Genomic DNA, 22472 nt, shown 5'->3' on the forward strand with positions numbered 1-22472 from the left:
TTCACTTACGAAAAGAGAAAAAAAGGGATAAATAATACAAAAACGAAGATGTGATCTATCTTGTAATTCACTCCGTTACAAAAGTTACTTACACAATAATATATACACAGCTAAAGCCAGACCAGCGAGAGATGAAAATAACATATTTTTATATGATTTTAAATTTTACACAATAAATCATGTTACGCATCTAAATATTTTTCTATAAATTAAACACTTTTATCATCTCTTTTGACTAACTACTTCACATATAAAGCGCTTGACGGAATGTTACAGATATATATTATTGCAAATATATTTTATAATAGTGACGTATTATTATATAATTATGTACTTTCCTGTACATATTTTTACGAGCAGGCAAAGAAAAATTACACAAAAAAGATAAAAACTTGTGATGCTTAAATTCTTAAAATAATACTTTAAATTATACAAATTATAGCTTATAGCTAACATTGAAGTAACAAGTAATATAAACCAGTATACTATAATTATCAATTAATAAATGTTGTCACCAATATAGGCAACCACTGTAGGCATATACACCCGTTTTTTTCTGCCAGACAACAGTTGTTTGGGTATTTTCAACTGTCATGATTCGTAATTAGCCGATCGGGCACTATACACACAATGAAATTTATTTTTTAATACAGTTGCTCAAAAAGTGCTACTTTACGTAGCTGTTTAGCGTGCGGAAAGTTGGTTATCTCGAACTAGTGCTTTTTACTTTTCCAATTTTTTTAAATTTATACTTGTTCCAATTCACGACTACTTATTGATGAGTGTTAATATTAGTTTCCTTTAAACGTCGTAATCAGCATAAAAACCTACCGTTAATGTAAGAATACGAAAAATATTACATATTTCATATTTAATTACTTACCTCTTCATCATTATAACACATTTATTTTTTAATATTCAATATTGAAAATTCCGTTCTTAATAAGTTGACTGAATGGAACGGAATAGCTGCCAAACGCCCATAGATATAATATACTTAAAGACGACGTCTAACCGAGCTGTCACTGTTACCACTTTTGTTTAGTGTACGATTAACAATGTTTTTCTTATTTTTTCGCAACTGTATTAAAAAACGTCGTTCGATACACGTGCGGAAATGTCATTCTTCACTCGTCCCGAGTCTTGCCAAGATATCTCGGTACTCGTGAAGTAATGACATACCTTCCGCACTAGCATCGAAATGTACTATTTTAGTACATATGGTGTTACTTTCCCGCACTAGTGCGAGAATAAGCACTTTCCGTGCCTATGTCGAAAATTTAGAGGGCCATATGTGCTATAAAACGTTGTACGATACGTCGATACACGTGCGAATAGTAATTCCCTAGTGATATCCCTTCGGCCGTGTTTTAATTTCTCGCCACTCGTTTCCAATTTCCTCTTTTCCTCACTTTATCGTAAATAACTATTATACGGCATCGGCATCAAATAAATACATACATCTTTATAAATTGTGAAATGCATATCTCATATAAATTAATTCACTTGAAAATGAAAACTGACATTGCAAAACGGCCAATAGTTATTACAGTATTTTATAATATCTATCTAATTCTTTATTGCACACACAAACACTGCGGACTTACTGCCACAAGGCATTTCCTAACAGTCATAGCCCCGTTTTGTACGTATTATTGAAAATAAAAAGTATTACCAAAATTTACCAGGCATTTAGGCTGCACAGCTCAGATGATGAGAGACGATGGCGTCAACATCTACCCGGGACACATAATTTGAACGGCCCAGTTTTCTGCAATTCAATTGTAAAAGTAAATTGAGGAATTTGTATGTTGTGATGTCATTATACAGGGTGGCTAAAAAATAACTGCATTCCCGTTACCAGGGAGATTTTGGGATTATACTGAGCAACTTTTACTATGGGATCAACCACGAAATCATACATAGAATAAATAATTTTCTTTTATTATACGTCAGTTTTGAAAATTCTTTCTCTCATACAGTCAGCAGCAATAGTTGAAAGCGGGCGAGGTGCTCATAATGATCTTGACGGGACTTTATTGTTATGAGAATAAGAGCGCGTCAAAGTAATTTTGAACACCTCGCCCACTTAGCAACTTCTGCTGCTCAGTAGGGATACATACAAGGTTTGTGCGTCGACATATATATTTACAGTACAGCTTATTCTGCGGTCTAACCCACGTGTTTACAGTCACCCGCACGACATGTTTCGAAACCTAGAAAATGGAAACCTGGTTTCCATTTTCTAGGTTTTCATTTTCAAGGTTGAGTACGTTCTCGATGTAAAGTGGCAGGTACCTACGCCTCCGGGTCCTTGCTCATGAGCGCGAGGTCGGCCTGCACCATGTCCTGCACCAGCTCCGAGAACGACACTCGCGGCGACCACCCGAGCTTGGCCTTCGCTTTCGATGCGTCGCCGAGAAGGAGGTCCTGTGACAAAATTGATATTAACTTTAATACGCCATTTATATTTAGAATAGCATAGAAAAATATCAATCAAAACCAAAATATTACTTTGCTAATCCGCGTAAAGATAACGTGCTAGTCAATCAGTGCCCTATACTTACTTGCGTACATGCAATTAATGTAATATTTTGGTTTTGATTAATATGGATTTCCGCAAAGTAACGCCTGATTATATTCACTATTAGAAAAATATTTCTTTGCCGTAAAAATACATAAACACAACAAAGTAATTACTAATTAATTACAAGTAGGAACACCAAATAGGGCATCTCACCACTTCAGTAGTGTAGGCCTAAAATATTTCGAGTTCACTTTTGACCAGCAACTGATCAGTTTTGGTATAAGGTCCGGTCTCGTCCACACCGGTGCCACACGATCGTCCGTCCGACAACCGCGAATGAGCGCGATATTGTAGTACTATATCTGTCACTCTCAACTTATAAATATAATGGTAAATAAAGTAAGAAACTCACCACTTCAGTCGGCCTGAAGTATTTAGGGTTCACTTTGATCAGCAGCTGATCGGTTTTGGCGTCATGTCCGGTCTCGTCCACACCGGCACCGCGCCACACGACCGTCCGTCCGACGACCGCGAACGCTTTCTCCACGAATTCGCGCACGCTGTGCGTCTCTCCTGTGGCCACTACGAAGTCTTCCGGCTCGTCTTGCTGCAGCATCAGCCACATTGCCTGGAAAAGGATAGAAATATTAGGATCTATAACCACAAACCAAAACAAATATGTTTTATACGAGATTGTACGTACAATGACGATTCGACTAACAAATTTATTACCCAATCTAACAGTCATTTTAGTACAAAACTGGTCAAATTGGGAGTATATCGGCTAATCCAATTGTTAATTTCAAAATATGACGTTTAGTATTACAAAAACAGAGCTACATGATTAAAGATCATTCAGTATACGGATTAGAGATGAATGTACATGATAAGAAAATAAATTGTGACTTAATGTGATTTATTAAAATTTCCAAGATGACATGCCTACATTGGCAAACAAAAATAAACGAAAACATAACCTTAACCTAGCTAAAAATAATATATTTTTCCAATTATAAATCCGATGATGTTAACAATTTTTGTACAAAGGCTAAAAATATGAAAATTGCTTCTAAAATGCGCAATTTTAATTTGAACCGAACTCATCAATTACTTTTATAAATATTGATATTATTGATTCTCAGTGAGAGAAGAACCTGACCCCACGGGGCCTTAACATAACAGTGTGAAAACTCCGATGTTTATAAATCACATATCTGCACTGCTTGGCATAATATTATTGTTATCACTGCTGATAAGTAGATTATTTCTCACAGTCCAGATTAATACCCAATTCTATATGCTATGCAGCAACATCACCATCAAATAGGGATTTTACACTATGTAACAATAAAAACTTGTTATTTATAAAATTAATATTATCTCAGGCGTATTTCAAAAAAAGTTTATAGGACATTTTTGTCTCTAAATATGATCAGGAATAAGCTGTTAAAATTATTCGGTTTCATCATGTTACACCGTGTATGCTCTAGCATGAGCCCTAATTAGTGTGATCTTTGCGACGCCTCGGGTGATCTTCCTCGACACAGATCCCGTCGCAGACTCTCGTGGTTGGAGAGACCTATAGGATTTAAAGAAAGTAATATAATTACCTCGACATAATCCTTGGCATGCCCCCAATCCCGCTTACAGTTCAGGTTCCCCAGCTCTATATACTCCATGAGGCCTAAAGTTATCTTCGCGACGCCTCGGGTGATCTTCCTCGTGACGAAGTTCTCGCCTCGCCGTGGACTCTTGTGGTTGAAGAGACTTATTTAAAGAAACGAATATAATTACCTCGACATAATCCTTGGCATGCCCCCAATCCCGCTTACAGTCCAGGTTCCCCAGCTCTATATACTCCATGAGGCCTAAAGTGATCTTCGCGACGCCTCGGGTGATCTTCCTCGTGACGAAGTTCTCGCCTCGCCGGGGACTCTCGTGGTTGAAGAGGAGGCCGTTGCAGGCGAACATGCCGTAGGCCTCGCGGTAGTTTATTGTTATCCAGTAGCCGTAGAGTTTTGCGCAGGCTGGAATATATGGGAATTTTATGTTTATAAGAGAACAGTTTTGAATCAATGACGTCAGGCCCCTATTTCACCAACGTGACAGGCGCGACAATTCGACAAGTCTCATTGTTGCTGATGTCACAGGCATCCATGGGCTACGGTTATCGATTACCATCGGGCGGGCCGTATTCCTGTTTGTCACCATCATTGAATTATTAAAAAAAAACTATTATATCGGCAAAAAACAGGTATTTCTCTTGCGATGTTTATGATGATAATGATGACAATTGTCACAAGATTTCAAAGAACTTTCGGTAATTCTTGACAGCAAATGAGTTCTGTGTCGGAATTTCGTGACAATTGTCGTATTTCTTGTGACAACTGTCATTAGCTTCATAGCTTCGCAAAATAAGTACTTAATATTAACTGGCGATATAGTGGAGTTTTTTTTTTAATTAACATGTTGGTGGGAAACAACCACACCGCCCGTCTGATGGTAAGCGGTTACCGTAGCCTATGGAGGCCTGTGACGTTAGTAACAGTGATGTCGACAATTGTCGGACCTGTCACGTTGGTGAAATTGGGGCCAGGTCAGAATTGTTAAATGTCAACTTTTTAACAATACAATGTACCGAGTAGTACAACGCCATCTACATTAGCTGTCAAATTCAGTCACCCGAGAAAGTGAATCAAACCAGTAAAAGAGATTATTTCTGGTTTTTCAATACAATAGTGAACGGACGCGATTGCGCGAAATGGAAAGAATTCACCTCCCAAGTAAAGCCAGTGTTTTCCATTGCATTCATTATCTTGGCGAATACACAGAATCCAAAAACAAATGTGTGAAACATCCGGAGGGTATTCATTTTACTTTCTACTCAATGGTTTGCATTACTGGGTGATATTTGAGGTAAAAATCAATTCTAACAATATAATGCGTTTTAAGAATAATGTTGCCACGACTATTTTAAGTTTTGTTTATCGTATTAGGGTTTAGGATAGAAATGTTTGAGAAAACAATATCATTTTAAGTTTTAGGGGCTTCGACACATATTTATTTAGGTATGTAGATAGGTACCCAAAAAAAAATCGGACAAGTGCGAGTCGGATTCGCCCACTGGGGGTTCCGTACTTTTTAGTATTTGTTGTTATATGGGCAACATCACCTGTGAAAATTACAACTGTCTATAGCTATCATGGTTCAAGAGATACAGCCTGGTGACAGACAGACGGACATCGGAGTCTTAGTAATAGGGTCCCGTTTTTACCCTTTGGGTACTGAACCGTAAAAAAATACTAGGGTATCAAATACAAAATCACTAAAATTATGTCATATTGTAAGGAAACTCCTGCTTTGATATCAGTTCTGACAGAAATATTAGCACTTACCGTAAGGTGATCGTGGATGAAACGGCGTTTTTTCCGTCTGTGGGACTTCGACCACTTTTCCGTACAGCTCCGAGGTGTAGTAGATTCGCGTCTCGTTTTCTAAGCCTGCAGCTCTGACTAGTTCAACCTGACCTACAACTAATAGTTCAGTCTAAGGTCATGACCCCAGTTGTGGGGCTAAGTAGGTAGAACATACCGTAAGGTGATCGTGGGTAGAAGGGTGTTTTTTCCGTCTGCGGGACTTCGACCACTTTTACGTACAGCTCCGAGGTGTAGTAGATTCGCCTCTCGTTTTCTAAGCCTGTAGCTCTGACTGACCACCTACAACTTATAGTTCCGTCTAAGGTCATGACCCCAGTTGTGGGGCTAAGTAGGTAGAACATACCGTAAGGTGATCGCGGGTAGAAAGGCGTTTTTTCCGAGGTGTAGTAGATTCGCCTCTCGTTTTCTAAGCCTGTAGCTCCGACTGACCACCTACAACTTATAGTTCCGTCTAAGGTTATGGGTTACCCCAGTTGTGGGGCTAAGTAGGTAGAACATACCGTAAGGTGATCGCGGGTAGAAAGGCGTTTTTTCCGAGGTGTAGTACATTCGCCTCTCATTTTCTAAGCCTGTAGCTCCGACTGACCACCTACAACTTATAGTTCCGTCTAAGGTTATGGGTTACCCCAGTTGTGGGGCTAAGTAGGTAGAACATACCGTAAGGTGATCGCGGGTAGAAAGGCGTTTTTTCCGAGGTGTAGTAGATTCGCCTCTCGTTTTCTAAGCCTGTAGCTCCGACTGACCACCTACAACTTATAGTTCCGTCTAAGGTTATGGGTTACCCCAGTTGTGGGGCTAAGTAGGTAGAACATACCGTAAGGTGATCGCGGGTAAAAAGGCGTTTTTTCCGAGGTGTAGTAGATTCGCCTCTCGTTTTCTAAGCCTGTAGCGCCGACTGACCACCTACAACTTATAGTTCCGTCTAAGGTTATGGGTTACCCCAGTTGTGGGGCTAAGTAGGTAGAACATACCGTAAGGTGATCGCGGGTAGAAAGGCGTTTTTTCCGTCTGCGGGACTTCGACCACTTTTCCGTACAGCTCCGAGGTGGAGGCCTGGTAGATTCGCGTCTCCTTCTCCAAGCCTGCGGCCCTGACTGCCTCCAGTAGTCGCAAGGTACCTAGTGCGTCCACCTAAAAAATAGATTTTGGTCACTTAGCGTCACTTGCACCATCCCAATAACCCGGGGTACACTGGATTAATGGTTTAACGGGTTAACCCCGGGTTAGTGGGAAGCTGCAGGTGGCGCTAAATGTCTATAAATAACTTCTAATACTAAAGAACCGACTTCACAAAACAGTATGCCGTTAGCACTTAACTTAAATGTCGCTTACCGAAAGAAAATTATATGTACTTTACAAGACTTACACTTAGGGAGTTTTAAAATACACAAATAAATGAGTCGCTTAACTTCAAACTCGGTTAAATCCATCTGTCAGATTATGCGATTTTGGTATTAAGAAAAGGTAATAGGGTACATATTTGCTGAGAGGGTCGAATGGATTTACCCGACTTTGAAGTTAAGTAAGCGACACAATTTTATTGTGCCTATAGTGTTTCAAGTTTTTAATTTTATTTTTTAAATAACTTTTCAATACAATAGATCTCGACGATAACTTAGGCTCCCAAATTAAAAACCGCCGGTCATAAAATATTTAACGGAATTAAACCTTGAAATTAAGAAGTCGTTGAAATTTGACATGTTAATTTATCGAAGTGTATGGTCGCCCTAAATCTACTTGGCGCCGTTCTGTGGAGCAAGAGCTGGGTGTATTGGGGATGGGGTGGGAGGAGGTTACCCAAGCTGCCCGGACCGGAATCAGTGGAAGAAAATGATTCGAGCCCTACACCCCAGGATGGAAAGAAGAAACGAAGAGATGGTTGAAACTCACCTGCGCCGTGTATTCGCTCAGTTCAAAGGACACTTTTACGTGTGACTGCGCTCCGAGATTGTAGATCTCCTTTGGTCGAGTCTGGAAAAAAAAAATTCGGATGTTTAGGGCTCCTTTAGACGATGCGAGAACCCGCATGCGAGTTTCATTACATTGCGGGTTTTGATCGGTCGGTTGAATTGAACGTAACCAACAGTCCGCAATGTAACTAAAATCGCATGCGTGTTCGTTCGCCGTCTAAATCAGCCCTCTCTTTATTACGTCATGAGGCCTTTAACATCTTGACAGATGATTTATGCAGCGTCTGTATGCGAGGAACAACGTCTCTCGTGGCTGTAAGTATAAGCCAAACCGGGACCGGCATTTGCGACCGCATTTGCGGCAGCTACAGTATAGGTAGCCATGTCGCCAGTAACATTAGGTGGATTGTGCCTCTTTGCGCGTTTCCGGACAAGGTCTTGGAACTGTGCGTTATCGTGAATTTCGAGACCCTACCCTATAATAATTGAACGTACGCACGTAAAACGTTTCGATCGCTCTTTACCGATAAGGCCGCCTGTTTTTTCCACTACTTAATTGTTTTCGTATGGTATGTGTCGTAATACGAAAACAATACGACAGTCGTATACACATGTTTATGCTATCAGCTGCAGAGAAAAGGTACCCACTGTCCCCCCTGCATATAAGTTTGTATGCAAAAGTGCTAAGCTAATAATATCCAATTATATTTAGTTTGATACCTGCAATGAAAAGCGATTCACTGTTATACCGAAACCGCCAAATTTGGAAGACTTAACTAAAAATAGTTATTTCCAAGGATATATTTCATCCAAGGTTGTATTCCCTGTGATGAGTTCCTGCTCATCATTCTCTGACGCCGTCACAAGGGGCTAGTTTTCAAGACGCGAAACATACCTAAATCCCTCGTAAAAATGACCACGGCTCGGAATTACATTGAATCATAAACCATATCAACGTGTACGATTCGCAAACAACGATTCGTAATCCGTAAAGCGTGTAATCGCACTGTTGTTCAGGTATGAAAGCATGCCTCACTCAACCTTGCTGTATTTATTGAAATACATTTCATGCTATTATAACAGGCAGAGGCTGGTAGGTAAGGTGTGATCAAAATTAATTTATGTAATGCGGTCAAGGACACTTAACATATTATATTATGTATATTATCGGTTTTGCAGTTTAAGCCCGCCATTGTCGTCCAGAAATTACGTCAACAGCAGCACTGTCATAAGCGCATTGCCGACCCTTTATATTCGTATGCAAAAATTCATCGTATTTATAAGTAGTATCTATATAAGTACTATATAGATAGGTTATGGGACAAACACTAATACTAGGAACGCACCACTAATATCTACGCACAGGTACGCATCTACAGTTCCGCTAATTTGTTTATGTACCTACCTTGACAATGATGCTAATCAAACAGGTAGTGTCAGTAAGATCCCCGTAGTGTAAATGCATGCGTCCCCCAGTGTGACAAGCCGGTCTCTCGTAGAGGTGCTGAATGCGGCCCGTGTTAAAAGACGAGGAGCGTCTGAGGATCCCGTGGACCGTGTAGCCTTTCTCGATGAGGAATTCGGCGAGGTAGGAACCGTCCTGGGGGTCAAATGATACACTTAAGTTATTTTTTAAGGGATAACTAAGTTCGCCTTTGTACTAATGATGTGTGCTCTTTCATGTTTTATGTTTCTTTTTGTACAATAAAGTATTTTATTACTACTACTACTATTATTATTCTTAGGGTCAAGGCGGGAACAGTGGATCATCGCAAACAGTGGATCAGTCGCCTAAATATCGCTGTAAACTGTTGCACCCGTACGTTTTAGAATAACCGTTGCTCGTCTGTTTGATTTTGATCGATTACTGAATGTTTATTTCTGTTGTATTAGCACGGAAGCAAATAGCCTCTTTCTTGTTAGAATTAGGTTATGTGTCGCGGAGAACCGCGAGTATCAAACAATTGGTAAGTTGCACAACATTTACTTTATAAATTTTGACGTATATTCAACCCTGCTGGCAACACTGACCTCTAGGTTTGTCGATGAAAAAAAAAGTTAATGTTCTTGCGACGCTATTCAAAGTGAAAAACGGTTGGTGTGTTATGTGAGTAATAAAATAAAGAATAGTAGATCATCAGATTTGGTAAGTTTCTTATACAAATGCTATTATCTAATGAACTGTAGAACCAATCTTATACCAAGTATTCAAGTCCACACTAACGGTTATGGAACAGCAATATGTAGTACAAGCAGAGTGTGATACTCAAAGCAAGTCAAGACAAGTGAGGCAATAACAGGGCAGGTTGTAAGGGGTTGGAGGAGAGCTGTGGGGACCAATGGTCCCAACCAAATATGACTCGAGTAGGGGTATGTTATACAAGTGATCAATGTAGTGATAGCACACATTACCATGACCCCGTGTTGTGGTAATATTAGTTCCCCGCGATGTCAATAGCTCGTCGAGGCGAGGCTAGACCGTAGCCGTGCGGAAGCCACGGGTCGCTTGAGTCAGATTACAATGTTAATAAACGTTCACAAAGATTTATGTAAATATATAATTGCAGTTCCAAAACCTAAGTGCGGATACTCTATTCAATATCAACTGTTAGTCTTGTCGTCTATTACATCCTCATTAATAAACGCGGCGACAAGATTAATTGGTGGAGATGCCGGGGATCTTTCATGTTTGCTGTGGGGGAACAGAAAAATGGGAACTGGATCTTTGTGTTCAGTTACCTTACTAGTAGTAATTGTGTTAAAGATTCCAAGTAACAAGTAAAGTCTGGAGGCCTGTATAGGCTCCATCAATGTCTAGTAGGAGTCATGTTGGCTCATCAAGAGCTGTAAAACAACGTGGCTCCGAAAACCAACAAGGAGGCCAGTAGTGGCTCCGTCAGACAGGCTCGTAGTAGCTCCACAAGGTTCAGTAGGATGTCATGTTGGCTCACCAAGAGCCGTAAAACAACGTGGCTCCGAAAACCAACAAGGAGGCCAGTAGTGGCTCCGTCAGACAGGCTCGTAGTAGCTCCACAAGGTTCAGTAGGATGTCATGTTGGCTCACCAAGAGCCGTAAAACAACGTGGCTCCGAAAACCAACAAGGAGGCCAGTAGTGGCTCCGTCAGACAGGCTCGTAGTAGCTCCACAAGGTTCAGTAGGATGTCATGTTGGCTCACCAAGAGCCGTAAAACAACGTGGCTCCGAACACCAACAACAATGAACATAAGTCTATACGGACACTATTAAAGAAGAATAGTGGCTAGTCAATTAATCAAGTAAATCAAAGTTCAAGTTCCCACACAGCGACATGAAATTGCCCAGATTTAACTATTATATGTTTTAATTATATTTGCTGTGTCTGTAATTTCCCATATTTTTAGGTGAATGTGTACAATTCAGTAAGTATTCATCATTGATGCACTTTATTTCTAGGGTTCAGTGGTGCATAAAATTTTATATGATTGTTGCATAGTTCTTGTGTGTCAGGCGAACTCTGAATAGAGTACAGCAAGTACAAACTAAGTGTTATGAAATTATAATAATATTAATTATAAATGTTGTGCAAGGTTTCTAGGTTAATCATTTAAATAACAACAATAATTATGCAACAATTTTATGATAATGATAATAAAAAGAAGATAATAAATATATACACAATGAAAATTTGTTTTATTATTGCCTTATTACGATATTCTTTATTAAATTGCTTTGCGTTTCGATTTCTAGAGTAAGCGTGTTGGAATGATACATGCCTCTCATTCGGACTGATATTCAGTACGATATCAATTGCGTCTATGAAAACTTTAATATCTTTCAACCTTAATCGTGTTCCTGAACGCATCCATTTCTCAATCGATTTTTTACGTTTGGAGTGGCACATCACTATTGCCGCTTTTTTGGTTGTCAAAATGAAATTTTTTCACTTTGACATTGACGGGACGAAATTAAACAAACTTGAAGTTTTTTATGTTATCGAAATTTGAGTTTTAGTTAATACAGAAAGTGATAGTTACCAGAAAAAACTGTGATTTTTGATCAAATAAGGAAGTGTGAATTGTGGTAAGTAAAGTATGTATAAAAGACCCGGTGTGAAATGAACGGAAGAAAGTGCTCGTGGTCATCATCATTGATGCTGGCTTTTCATCAATGTGTGAAGCTATTTAGTAATAATTTAATGAATAAATATTATGTATTATAATTATAACATGTACGTATGACGTAAAGTCAATAAAGATTTCAAGTAAAGGAGTCCGTGCTTAAATTCCATACCCGAACCATAAGAATGAGACATTAATATTTTGTTAGCGTGAAATCTACCAAATTGCGTCTCGTTATTTCCAGGTAATTAAATTTTCATCAAAATGGAAGAGAGAGTGAAGATTAGACATCGAAAATTGAAGGAGTTGTCGGCAGATGCTGAAACAATACTGTCAGGGAGAGAGATACAGTTAACGGACCTTATGCAAATTCGCATACAAATCAAGCGGGCAGTTGATGCTTTGGAAAGGGAGACTCTAAATTTCATTAGTAGTACTGGCAGCACTTCAGACGAGTATTTGGAGGACCAAATAATAGCTGAAGATATCCTATCCCGTCTAGACACTTACATGGAGTTAAATACCAATAATGACCAGGAACAGAAAGGAACAAATAGTCAAGTAGCAAGGTTACCGAAATTGGAACTCCAAAAATTCAATGGAGATTATCTTAGATTTACTGAGTTTTGGGACCATTTTGAGGCCAATGTCGGGACACGAAACCTAAAGAATGTAGATAAGCTGTCGTATTTAATTACCTCTCTACAAGGAGCTGCGCTGGAAACAATTGAAGGGATTTCCATAACAAATGAAAATTATGAAGTTGCGGTCAGTATGTTGAAGGAAAGGTACGGGACAAAGGAGAAAGTTATTGATGCTCATTATAAAGCCCTAATGAATATAAACAAATGTGACAATGATGCTACTAGCTGTAGACAAACAATAAATGCCCTCGAGAGACACTTACGCGTGCTACACAACCTCGGAGAGGATATCAACAGTAGTCATCTTCGTGTTCTATTGACTGATAAATTCCCGGAGAAGGTAATATACCAAGTTCACTTATTATCTCCTCAAGATCAAAGTATTGAAAAATTGCGGATGGGACTCGAACAAGTGATAACGGCGATGGAGCGTTCCGGTCAAGATAGCCAAATTGCAAGTGGTGTTACATCAAGCTCATCACCAGCGCTTCCATCAACAGCTTCATTGTTAGGAGTAGCAAAGACGGGATCTAAAAGGAAGTACATTTCATATCAAAAGAAGAAAGGTGGTAATGAGCCATCTAAAAAAATGCGAAAAAGTTGCATCTTTTGTGAAGGAACCCATTACAGTAACGAATGCCGTAAGGTAGAAAATATAAAGGGTAGGAAAGATAAACTGAAGAATATGAGTAGATGCTTCAAATGTTTCAAGCGGGGACACACGGCGTCGATGTGTAGAATAAAAAAGAAGTGTTACTTCTGCAAGGATGATCATAATAGTGCCTTATGCCCGAAGCAATTTAAGAAGACTAAGCCTGAAATCAAAAATACTGAAAAGGGTGAGCCAACACATATTAATAGTGCTGTCATAGCAGAGACTGATACTTTGAATTCTACTACTAAAGAAACATCATCATTTTTACAGATGGCAGTGGCGACAATCCACAACAAGAATAAACAACTACCTTGCAGACTGATTTTGGATGGTGGATCACAACGTAGCTACATTACTTCAGCAATAGCAAATACTTTAAACATTATTCCAGATGGAGAAGATTTTCTCACAATGTATACTTTCTCATCAACTTCACCGAAAACTATATATAGCCCATCAGCTGAAATTAAAATTAAAACAAAAAGAGACGTCATTAAGGATTTAAGAATCAATATAGTACCTCATATAACAAGAAGGATTCCTATTGTGAAGATTGATATAGAGAAGCCCATAGATTTTCTAGCAGATGATGACACCAGGGGCGAGAATGTTGATTTACTTATAGGTAATGATTATTATTTTTCGCTTATACGAAACGAGCGCATTGAAAAGGACAACATGATTTTTATAAACACAGATTTTGGTTGGATTGTATCCGGGAATAGTGAACAAGACAGAGAACATAATACCTTATCAGTCATTACATACTACTGTCAGTGCCATGATACGGATTGTACATACTTTAATGAACCTGATCTACCGCTAAGAAGTATTGACATGAAATTCCTGTGGAGTTTAGAAAGCATTGGTATAACAGATTCTCCAAAAACAACCAGAGAAGAAGAAGCTGTTAAATATTTCAATGAAACGGTACGTTATAACAATGGCAGATATGAGGTTAAGTGGCCGTGGATCCAATACCCGCCTGATTTACCAACAAATTATGGTTTAGCCTATGGCAGGTTAAAAGGCTTGCTACGGAGATCTGATGAGAGTACGCTCAACGAGTACAACCGCATTATACAGGAACAATTGGATAAAAAAATAATCGAAGAAATAGAACTTAAAACAGTACCTATCTATCAAGTAAGTCCTCCTGTTCACTACTTGCCACATCACATAGTAAAACAAGAAGGAAAGAGCGGGCGGATCGTCTATGATGGGTCAGCAAAGATAAAAGACGGCAATAGTTTAAATGAATGTATGTACCGGGGTCCTTCATTACTAGAAGATCTCACTGCACTATTGATTAAATTTAGAACCGGCAAAGTAGGAATTACTGCAGATGTTGAGAAGGCGTTCTTACAAATTGGTCTTCAAAATGAAGACAGAGACGTGACAAGATTTCTCTGGGTTAAGGACCCTAGTAAAGAACTAACAGATGATAATTTACGACATTTCCGATTTTGTAGAATCCCGTTTGGCATAATTTCTAGTCCATTCTTACTAACAGCATCAATTCGATACCATATAACCAAAACAAATGAAGCTCTTCTCACAAAAATAGCTGACAAGTGCTACGTGGATAATTTAGTGACATCTGTTGAATCGTTAGATGAAGCTTTATGCTTGTATAATGAAACCAGGACAGTATTTAACGAGCTCTCAATGAATATAAGAGACTGGGTGTCAAATGACAGTAAATTTATGGAGAAGATCCCTAAGAACCAGTTGGGAAATCAAACAGGAAAATTGAAAATTCTTGGTCTCATTTGGAACCTACAAGATGACACTTTACAACTTAAAGTGGAAGATAAGGCGCTTGAGGCTCAAGCCAAAGATGAACTGAACAAAAAGGATATCCTTAGAGCTCTTGCCCGTGTCTATGATCCATGTGGTTTTGCGTCGCCTCTTATTCTACCAGCTAAATTACTGTTTCAAGATTTGTGCATCCAGAAATTTAAATGGGACACACCTTTACCAATGAATATTGTTCAAAAATGGAAATCCATTGTGGAGAAATTAAAGACAGCAAAAGATATAAAGATACCTAGATATGTGGCTGAAGACATGCCGGAAGGCGCAATGCAATATGAACTTCATGTCTTTACCGATGCTTCTAAGTTCGCTTACTCAGCTGTTGCGTATTTACGCACCCAATGTGGAGAGACTATTAAGACTGCGTTCCTAATGTCAAAATCACGCGTGACGCCTGTAGAAGACAAAGAAAACTTGAAGATTCCCCGTCTAGAACTATTGGGCTATTTGATAGGAAGTAGGTTACTTAAGTACTTAAAGAGTAGCCTAAATCTGACAATTCATAAGCAGTACTTATGGACGGACAGCCAGGTCGTGCTGTACTGGCTTAGAACTAACCACTTACTGCCACCCTTCGTAAAGAGACGCATAGATGAAATAAATCAACTAAAGGATGTTGAGTTCTGCTACATAAACACTAACGAAAATCCAGCTGATTTAGGGACACGTCCGGAACTATGGGAAGAAAAGCAAGCCTTATGGTTTACAGGCCCACATTTCCTCGTTAAAGACTCAAAGTTCTGGCCAAGTAACAGGTACTTAGAACAAAATACTTTTCTTTCGGCCGGGGAGGTCCTGGACATAATAGATGGTCCAGAAATGGTACAGAAAGGGTATGAAGTAGACCCACCTGCTTACCTTACGGGAGAAATTCAGGAAGTAGATGGCAGAAGTGAAACAGAAGTTACTAGTAACAAAGAGCCTGAAATTGGTATTGTAGATCCACCAGACAACCTCACAGGAGTGGATCAGGGGGTAATTACTAATGATACTGAGACTGTCACCGGTATTACAGAAATCTTGGAAGTACAAAAGAAACATTTCCCTGACGAGATAAACGGAAAGAAGACAGCGTTAATGAGAAGCCTTGATCTGTTCCTAGATGTGGATGGAATCTTGCGGTGTGGTGGACGCATGAAACATACGAACTGGTCTTATGACAAGAAGCACCCAATACTTATTCCCAAAAACTCCGAGTTTACCAACAGAGTTATACAAGAAGTACATGAAAAAAACTACCATGTAGGTCCACCTCATACTTTGAATATTATTCGAGAGCAATATTGGATCCCGCAAGGAAAAGCTCAAGTAATGAAGGTCATTAAAAAGTGTAAGAAATGTTTGAAGCAAGGTGGAGGACCCTACAAATTGCCTCAAACTGCAGCATTACCTCCCGAGCGAGTAAATTATAGTCCTCCCTTTACGTTTACTGGGGTTGATTACTTCGGGCCAATGTATGTTATCACCATGAATGGAAACCGGGAAAAAAGATGGGTCTGTTTGTTCACCTGTCTGGCAGTTCGTGCGATACATTTAGAACTAGTGAAAGACTTGACAGCAGAGGAGTGTCTCCTTGCAGTAAGAAGATTGGTGGCAGCTAGAGGTACACCAAATACAATTATATCAGACAACGCTTTGCAATTTAAGCTGACTTCCGAAATACTAATTAACTGCTACTGCACCGAAAATAAAATAAAATGGAAGTTCATTCCGCAGTTAGCCCCGTGGCATGGCGGATTTTATGAGCGGCTGGTTGGAATTGTAAAGCACTGTCTTAGAAGGACTTTGGATAAACATTTATTGAATGACAGTCAGTTAGTCACCGTTATCAAAGAAGTCGAATCAGTGGTCAACACAAGACCTTTGACAAATGTAGGTGCTGATTTGGAGTATGTCCTGAAACCTGCAGATTTTTTGACTCTAGGGAAATGTTTGGAATTGACTCCCTCAAGTGATGTTATAGACGTTGATGGGACTGCTACAAAAATGGATCTTATCCAAGGATGGAAACGAGGCCAGTCAATCTTAGCAGAATTTAAGAAAATGTTTTAAGAACGATATCTGACTAGTCTTCGTGAGAAACATCGGGGATCAGTAAAACAACCTCGAGTAACGTCAGACCGGACACCTCAACTTGGAGACATAGTACAGATAAAAGAGGAATTGAAGAGTAGGAATACCTGGAAAGTGGGGCGGATAACTTCGTTAATAAAAAGTCAGGATGGACAGTGCCGTGTAGCAAAAGTGAAAGTGGGTAATACAGAATATACCAGGTCAGTCGGTCATCTTTACCCACTAGAAGTTGACAACTGCACTGAAGACGCTCAATCTTTGGACATTTTAAATCCGGTTAATCCTATTCCATTGGATCTACCTACAAATAATGACCAAGTTGAGATCAACAGTTTGCCAACACCAATACCAATCAACATTAACCCACAAGTTCCACAACAAAGCTCCGAGTACCCAAAACAACATCCGGGACAGGAAGCTGATCCGGACCACAAAGAAGTGACTGATTCGGCAGAGGAAGCCAATTCAACTAATGAAGAATTAACTTATCAAGTGGACGAATGTATGTCAGAGCCCGATGACGTAGTTGTGACGGAACCAACCGCAGAAGACACATCCAACATGGGGGACAATGCTGTCCAAAGATCAACGCCAGTTAGACAAGCAGCCATCCGAGCGAAGGAAAAAATCGCCGAATGGACCCGCAACCTGATAATCCTGTTGCAGTAGACTCTCTGTTGTCGGGGAATGTCGCGGAGAACCGCGAGTATCAAACAATTGGTAAGTTGCACAACATTTACTTTATAAATTTTGACGTATATTCAACCCTGCTGGCAACACTGACCTCTAGGTTTGTCGATGAAAAAAAAAGTTAATGTTCTTGCGACGCTATTCAAAGTGAAAAACGGTTGGTGTGTTATGTGAGTAATAAAATAAAGAATAGTAGATCATCAGATTTGGTAAGTTTCTTATACAAATGCTATTATCTAATGAACTGTAGAACCAATCTTATACCAAGTATTCAAGTCCACACTAACGGTTATGGAACAGCAATATGTAGTACAAGCAGAGTGTGATACTCAAAGCAAGTCAAGACAAGTGAGGCAATAACAGGGCAGGTTGTAAGGGGTTGGAGGAGACCTGTGGGGACCAATGGTCCCAACCAAATATGACTCGAGTAGGGGTATGTTATACAAGTGATCAATGTAGTGATAGCACACATTACCATGACCCCGTGTTGTGGTAATATTAGTTCCCCGCGATGTCAATAGCTCGTCGAGGCGAGGCTAGACCGTAGCCGTGCGGAAGCCACGGGTCGCTTGAGTCAGATTACAATGTTAATAAACGTTCACAAAGATTTATGTAAATATATAATTGCAGTTCCAAAACCTAAGTGCGGATACTCTATTCAATATCAACTGTTAGTCTTGTCGTCTATTACATCCTCATTAATAAACGCGGCGACATTATGTGAGCCACTGTACTCGGTTATTTTTTCCAGCCACTGTACCCTCCTTGACCCTATAGTCAGGCACGGAGCACGTAGAAATGTAGACAATACAAATATAATTAAGACGATGCGAATTCACAAACAGTTTTTATTAGATTTTTTAGATTTCGGAAGTCTCGAACTCGATGAGTTTTTGGGTTTAAACAAAAAAGTTTCATGGCAAATAAATATTACAAGGTTCGAGCGGAAGTTAACTTGTCTATACTTCCGCTTTCGCATTTATCAGGTACTAGAACTAGTTAAACGGTTCAAGATAGGTGCCTGGAAGATGTCGTACGGTGCATAATAATATGAGACGTTATCTATGAAAAGGGACCTTATTGTCGATGGCGCTTACGCCATTATTATCGATGCTCCAGTATAAATACAATGCCGCGCGACACTGTGCAACGTAAGCGCCATTGAGAATAAGGTCCCTTTTCATAGATAATTTCATCTTCCATAGTTGTATGTAGCGTACGGCGTGAATCGCATTTCATTCATTTACTAAAATGTGTTAATATTTTTAGGGTTCCGTACCCAAAGGGTAAAACGGGACCCTATTACTAAGACTTCGCCGTCCGTCCGTCCGTCCGTCCGTCCGTCCGTCCGTCTGTCACTAGGCTAGACAGTTGAAATTTTCACAGATGATGTATTTCTGTTGCCGCTATATTAACAACAAATACTAAAAACAGAATAAAATAAAGATTTAAATGGGGCTCCCATACAACAAACGTGGTTTTTGACCAAAGTTAAGCAACGTCGGGAGTGGTCAGTACTTGGATGGGTGACCGTTTTTTTTTTCTTTTTTTTTGTTTTTTTTTTTGCATTATGGTACGGAACCCTTCGTGTGCGAGTCCGACTCGCACTTGCCCGGTTTTTAATTAGGTTAGGACTCGCCGTCATGTCCGAGTTTCGTGTACCTGTCACCGGGGCCCCGTTGCCGGGTTACTCGGCCGCATTCGGGACGCCAAATTTTATGATTCGTCTATCCGAGTACTCGGAACCAAGGATCTTAATATTCTTATTCACACGTTTTAATATGTGGCCGTGGCCCTAATGTTGTCTGTAATAAATAAATTCATTCATTCATTCATTTCTCGACGTATGATGGCGGTTCGATGTGTTGTGTACCTATAAGAGTGACGAATTGAATTATTCGTGAATAATTGCTATTAGTGAATTCTGTTCTTGGTACTTATTTGGTATGGTACTTATTTGTTGCAACTCGAACGACTTCTACTCAATACCCGAGTGGAGTCGAGGCCCGCGCATCCGGACCCAAACGCAGTTCCGGACCCGAACACAGATTCGGATTTGGATATTTCATTTCATTTATTCATGCTTAGAATAGAATAGCCGTTATTGACCAAAAAATAAAATTTCAGTACATATTACATTTAAATAAATTCAGATTTCATTTTTATCAATTAGTTTTAATATTTTTCCTTATTAAGTTTATTTATTTTATTTATTTAAGCCTTTATTATTCCTTAAATAGTTTTTCGTAGTAAAGGTTTCTAATATTTATTAAGTTTAATTTTTAATAATTATTTCAGTCTGCCTTCTTGGCATAGCTTTATTCCCCCAGCTTTATTCATGCTAAATAAAATATACAAAGGTATACAAAAATAGCGTGGGGACTATAGCCCAAGCCCTCTCGCGCATGAGAGGAGGCCTGTGCTCAGCAGTGGGACGTATATAGGCTGAAATGGATGGATGGATGGATAAATAAATAAATAAAATAAGCCTTTATTATTATTATTATAGCCTCTTTATTTCCATAACTCTATTTTTTAGTTTCTGTTAAAATATGTTTTTATGCTGTTGTTTCTGTTGTTTTTCCTCCTTTCGTGAGGTATGGATCCCGTTTGGGTAAAGGCCTCCTCCCATTTCTTCCATAAATGTCTGTGTTTGGCATTGTACATCCAGTCTTTTCCTGCAACCTCTACTATGTCATCAGTCCACCGTTTGACTGGTTTGCCAGCTTTCCTCTTCGCTGGTAATGGTCCTTTCCATCTTGTTGTTAGTGTTGTCCATCTGTCATCTGTGTATCTTGAAATATGTCCTGCCCATTGCCATTTGAGCTTAAGGGCTTGTGTGAGCGCATCTTTGACGTTTGTTTTTATTCTTATAGTGTCGTTTTTAATTTTGTGCATTTTGTTTATTCCCAGTATGCTTCTTTCCATGGCTCGTTGTGTGGTGTTTATTTTTTGTTTGATCTTATTGGTTTAAGTCCACGTTTGACATCCGTATAGTAAACTAGGCAGAAGGCATGTGTCCATTACTATTCTTTTTATCTTCATACTAAATAAGCCTTTATTGCTGTGTAACATAATAATAATATAAGTATTAAGTTGCACTATGTTTCTTTTATACTACACTATATATTATATATCTAATTCCTTAACTAAGTGAATCGGCAACCGGTTTTCGCTTCTTCCTTTTTACAGCTTGTCTTTCGACATAGGCCTCCTCTAAACCTTTCCATTTTATCCTGTCCTTTGCAGCTTGTCTCCATGTAGGGCCAGCTATCTTTCTTATGTCGTCTTCCCAATGTTTAAATTGTCCTCCTTCTTTTCTTGTCCCGTCCCTCGGGTACCATTCCGTTATTATTTTTGTCCACTTTACAAAAAAAAAAAGATGGATGGATACAAAAATATAAACGTCATATGAAACCCGGTTGGGGCAAGGCAGAATTAAGCCAAGTGGACGGAAACAGGCAATGGACGGTCAACTGACATTATTCTATTCCTATTTAAATACTTCAATGTAGGCATATATAAATTCCAAAGTTTCAACTAGAGTGGATATAATGCTCTAGATAAATGTAGGCCTGGGTTTTCCCATAATTAAATACAAAATTAGTCTGAAATTCCCCGGCATTCACAACATTAGGCCAGAGATCAACTGTTGAATGGAAATCCCACAACAATATCACGAAACAAACAGTCAAAGATCACTTTCCTAATATTTATGGCAAAATAAACCCATACCTACTACTCATATTTTACAACTATGTTTAATACACAATGCTCAAGTATTATTAAATTCCTTATCATAAACAACTAGTTGCTAGCTGATAATATTACATTTTGGTATTGTACTTTGGTAGTGAACTTTGATTAAAGAAATTTTAATTTAAGGAGTATTTCTATTTACCATTAGAATAAGAGTAGAGGAAAAATTTAATATTAGGTAGATGTCTAAAATTGCTGAACATAGGATTGTAGTGTACAGTCGATGTCAAAGATATGTTTACACTTTTTAACCATACTCCTTCGTAATAAGGCGAAAAATGTAAACATATCTTTGACATCGACTGTACAAGAAACAATTCTTTTCTTCTTGGAAAAACCCAAAACATCGTAAACGAAATGAATATTCAATTACTTACCTGTCCTGTGATACCGGTGATAAGAGCTACCTTCTTGTTTCCATCGCCGTTTGAACCTTCTCCGGACATTTTGTTTGTTTTTTTTTTTATTGTAGAGAGTAAAATATTTAAGGCACAGGGCGTAGTGTACACGTCCTCACCGCGCGAGCCGGCGACGCTTGATGCGGATTGATAAGCTTATCACAAACACTCATACTCAATTAACATTATCGTGCGAAGTAACGGTTTACAACCGATAGTAATGGATTTAATAGGTGAAATAATAAGTAATATAACTTCTAATATAGGAAATGCTCGCGTTTTAGGAAATGTTAGTGTATAAAAATATAAATATCACGAATTTAAGAAACAAATTCTGCTTCTGGAAATAGGTTTTAAAATACTTGTGTCAGTTTAGTGTCAATGTCATTGAAAAATGTCAATGTTGTTGTGTTTGAGCAACTGAATTAAACGTTGAGAATGTATAGAAAACGAACGATACACG

At 39.0% G+C, this 22472-nt stretch overlaps 1 protein-coding gene across 2 annotated transcripts; it reads right to left on the bottom strand.

Moving 5' to 3' along the window:
- Window positions 1–58: 58 nt before the first annotated feature.
- On the bottom strand, window positions 59–22373 carry LOC134671459 (GDP-mannose 4,6 dehydratase). Of its 2 annotated transcripts, none has more exons than XM_063529321.1 (8): window positions 21989–22373; window positions 9280–9474; window positions 7855–7935; window positions 6936–7095; window positions 4322–4554; window positions 2940–3155; window positions 2303–2430; window positions 59–1771 (listed from the first exon to the last, which is right to left on the bottom strand). In XM_063529321.1, the coding sequence occupies exons 1-8, from the start codon at window positions 22055–22057 to the stop codon at window positions 1693–1695; spliced, it is 1161 nt and encodes a 386-aa protein (XP_063385391.1). In that variant the 5' UTR covers window positions 22058–22373; the 3' UTR covers window positions 59–1692. The 2 variants fall into 2 exon arrangements, with proteins under 2 accessions (XP_063385391.1, XP_063385392.1); XM_063529322.1 differs by having other exon boundaries at window positions 2299–2430; window positions 21989–22372.
- Window positions 22374–22472: the final 99 nt, after the last annotated feature.

The sequence above is a fragment of the Cydia fagiglandana genome, chromosome 15 (assembly GCF_963556715.1).
Source record: "Cydia fagiglandana chromosome 15, ilCydFagi1.1, whole genome shotgun sequence".
Classification (NCBI taxonomy): domain Eukaryota; kingdom Metazoa; phylum Arthropoda; class Insecta; order Lepidoptera; family Tortricidae; genus Cydia; species Cydia fagiglandana.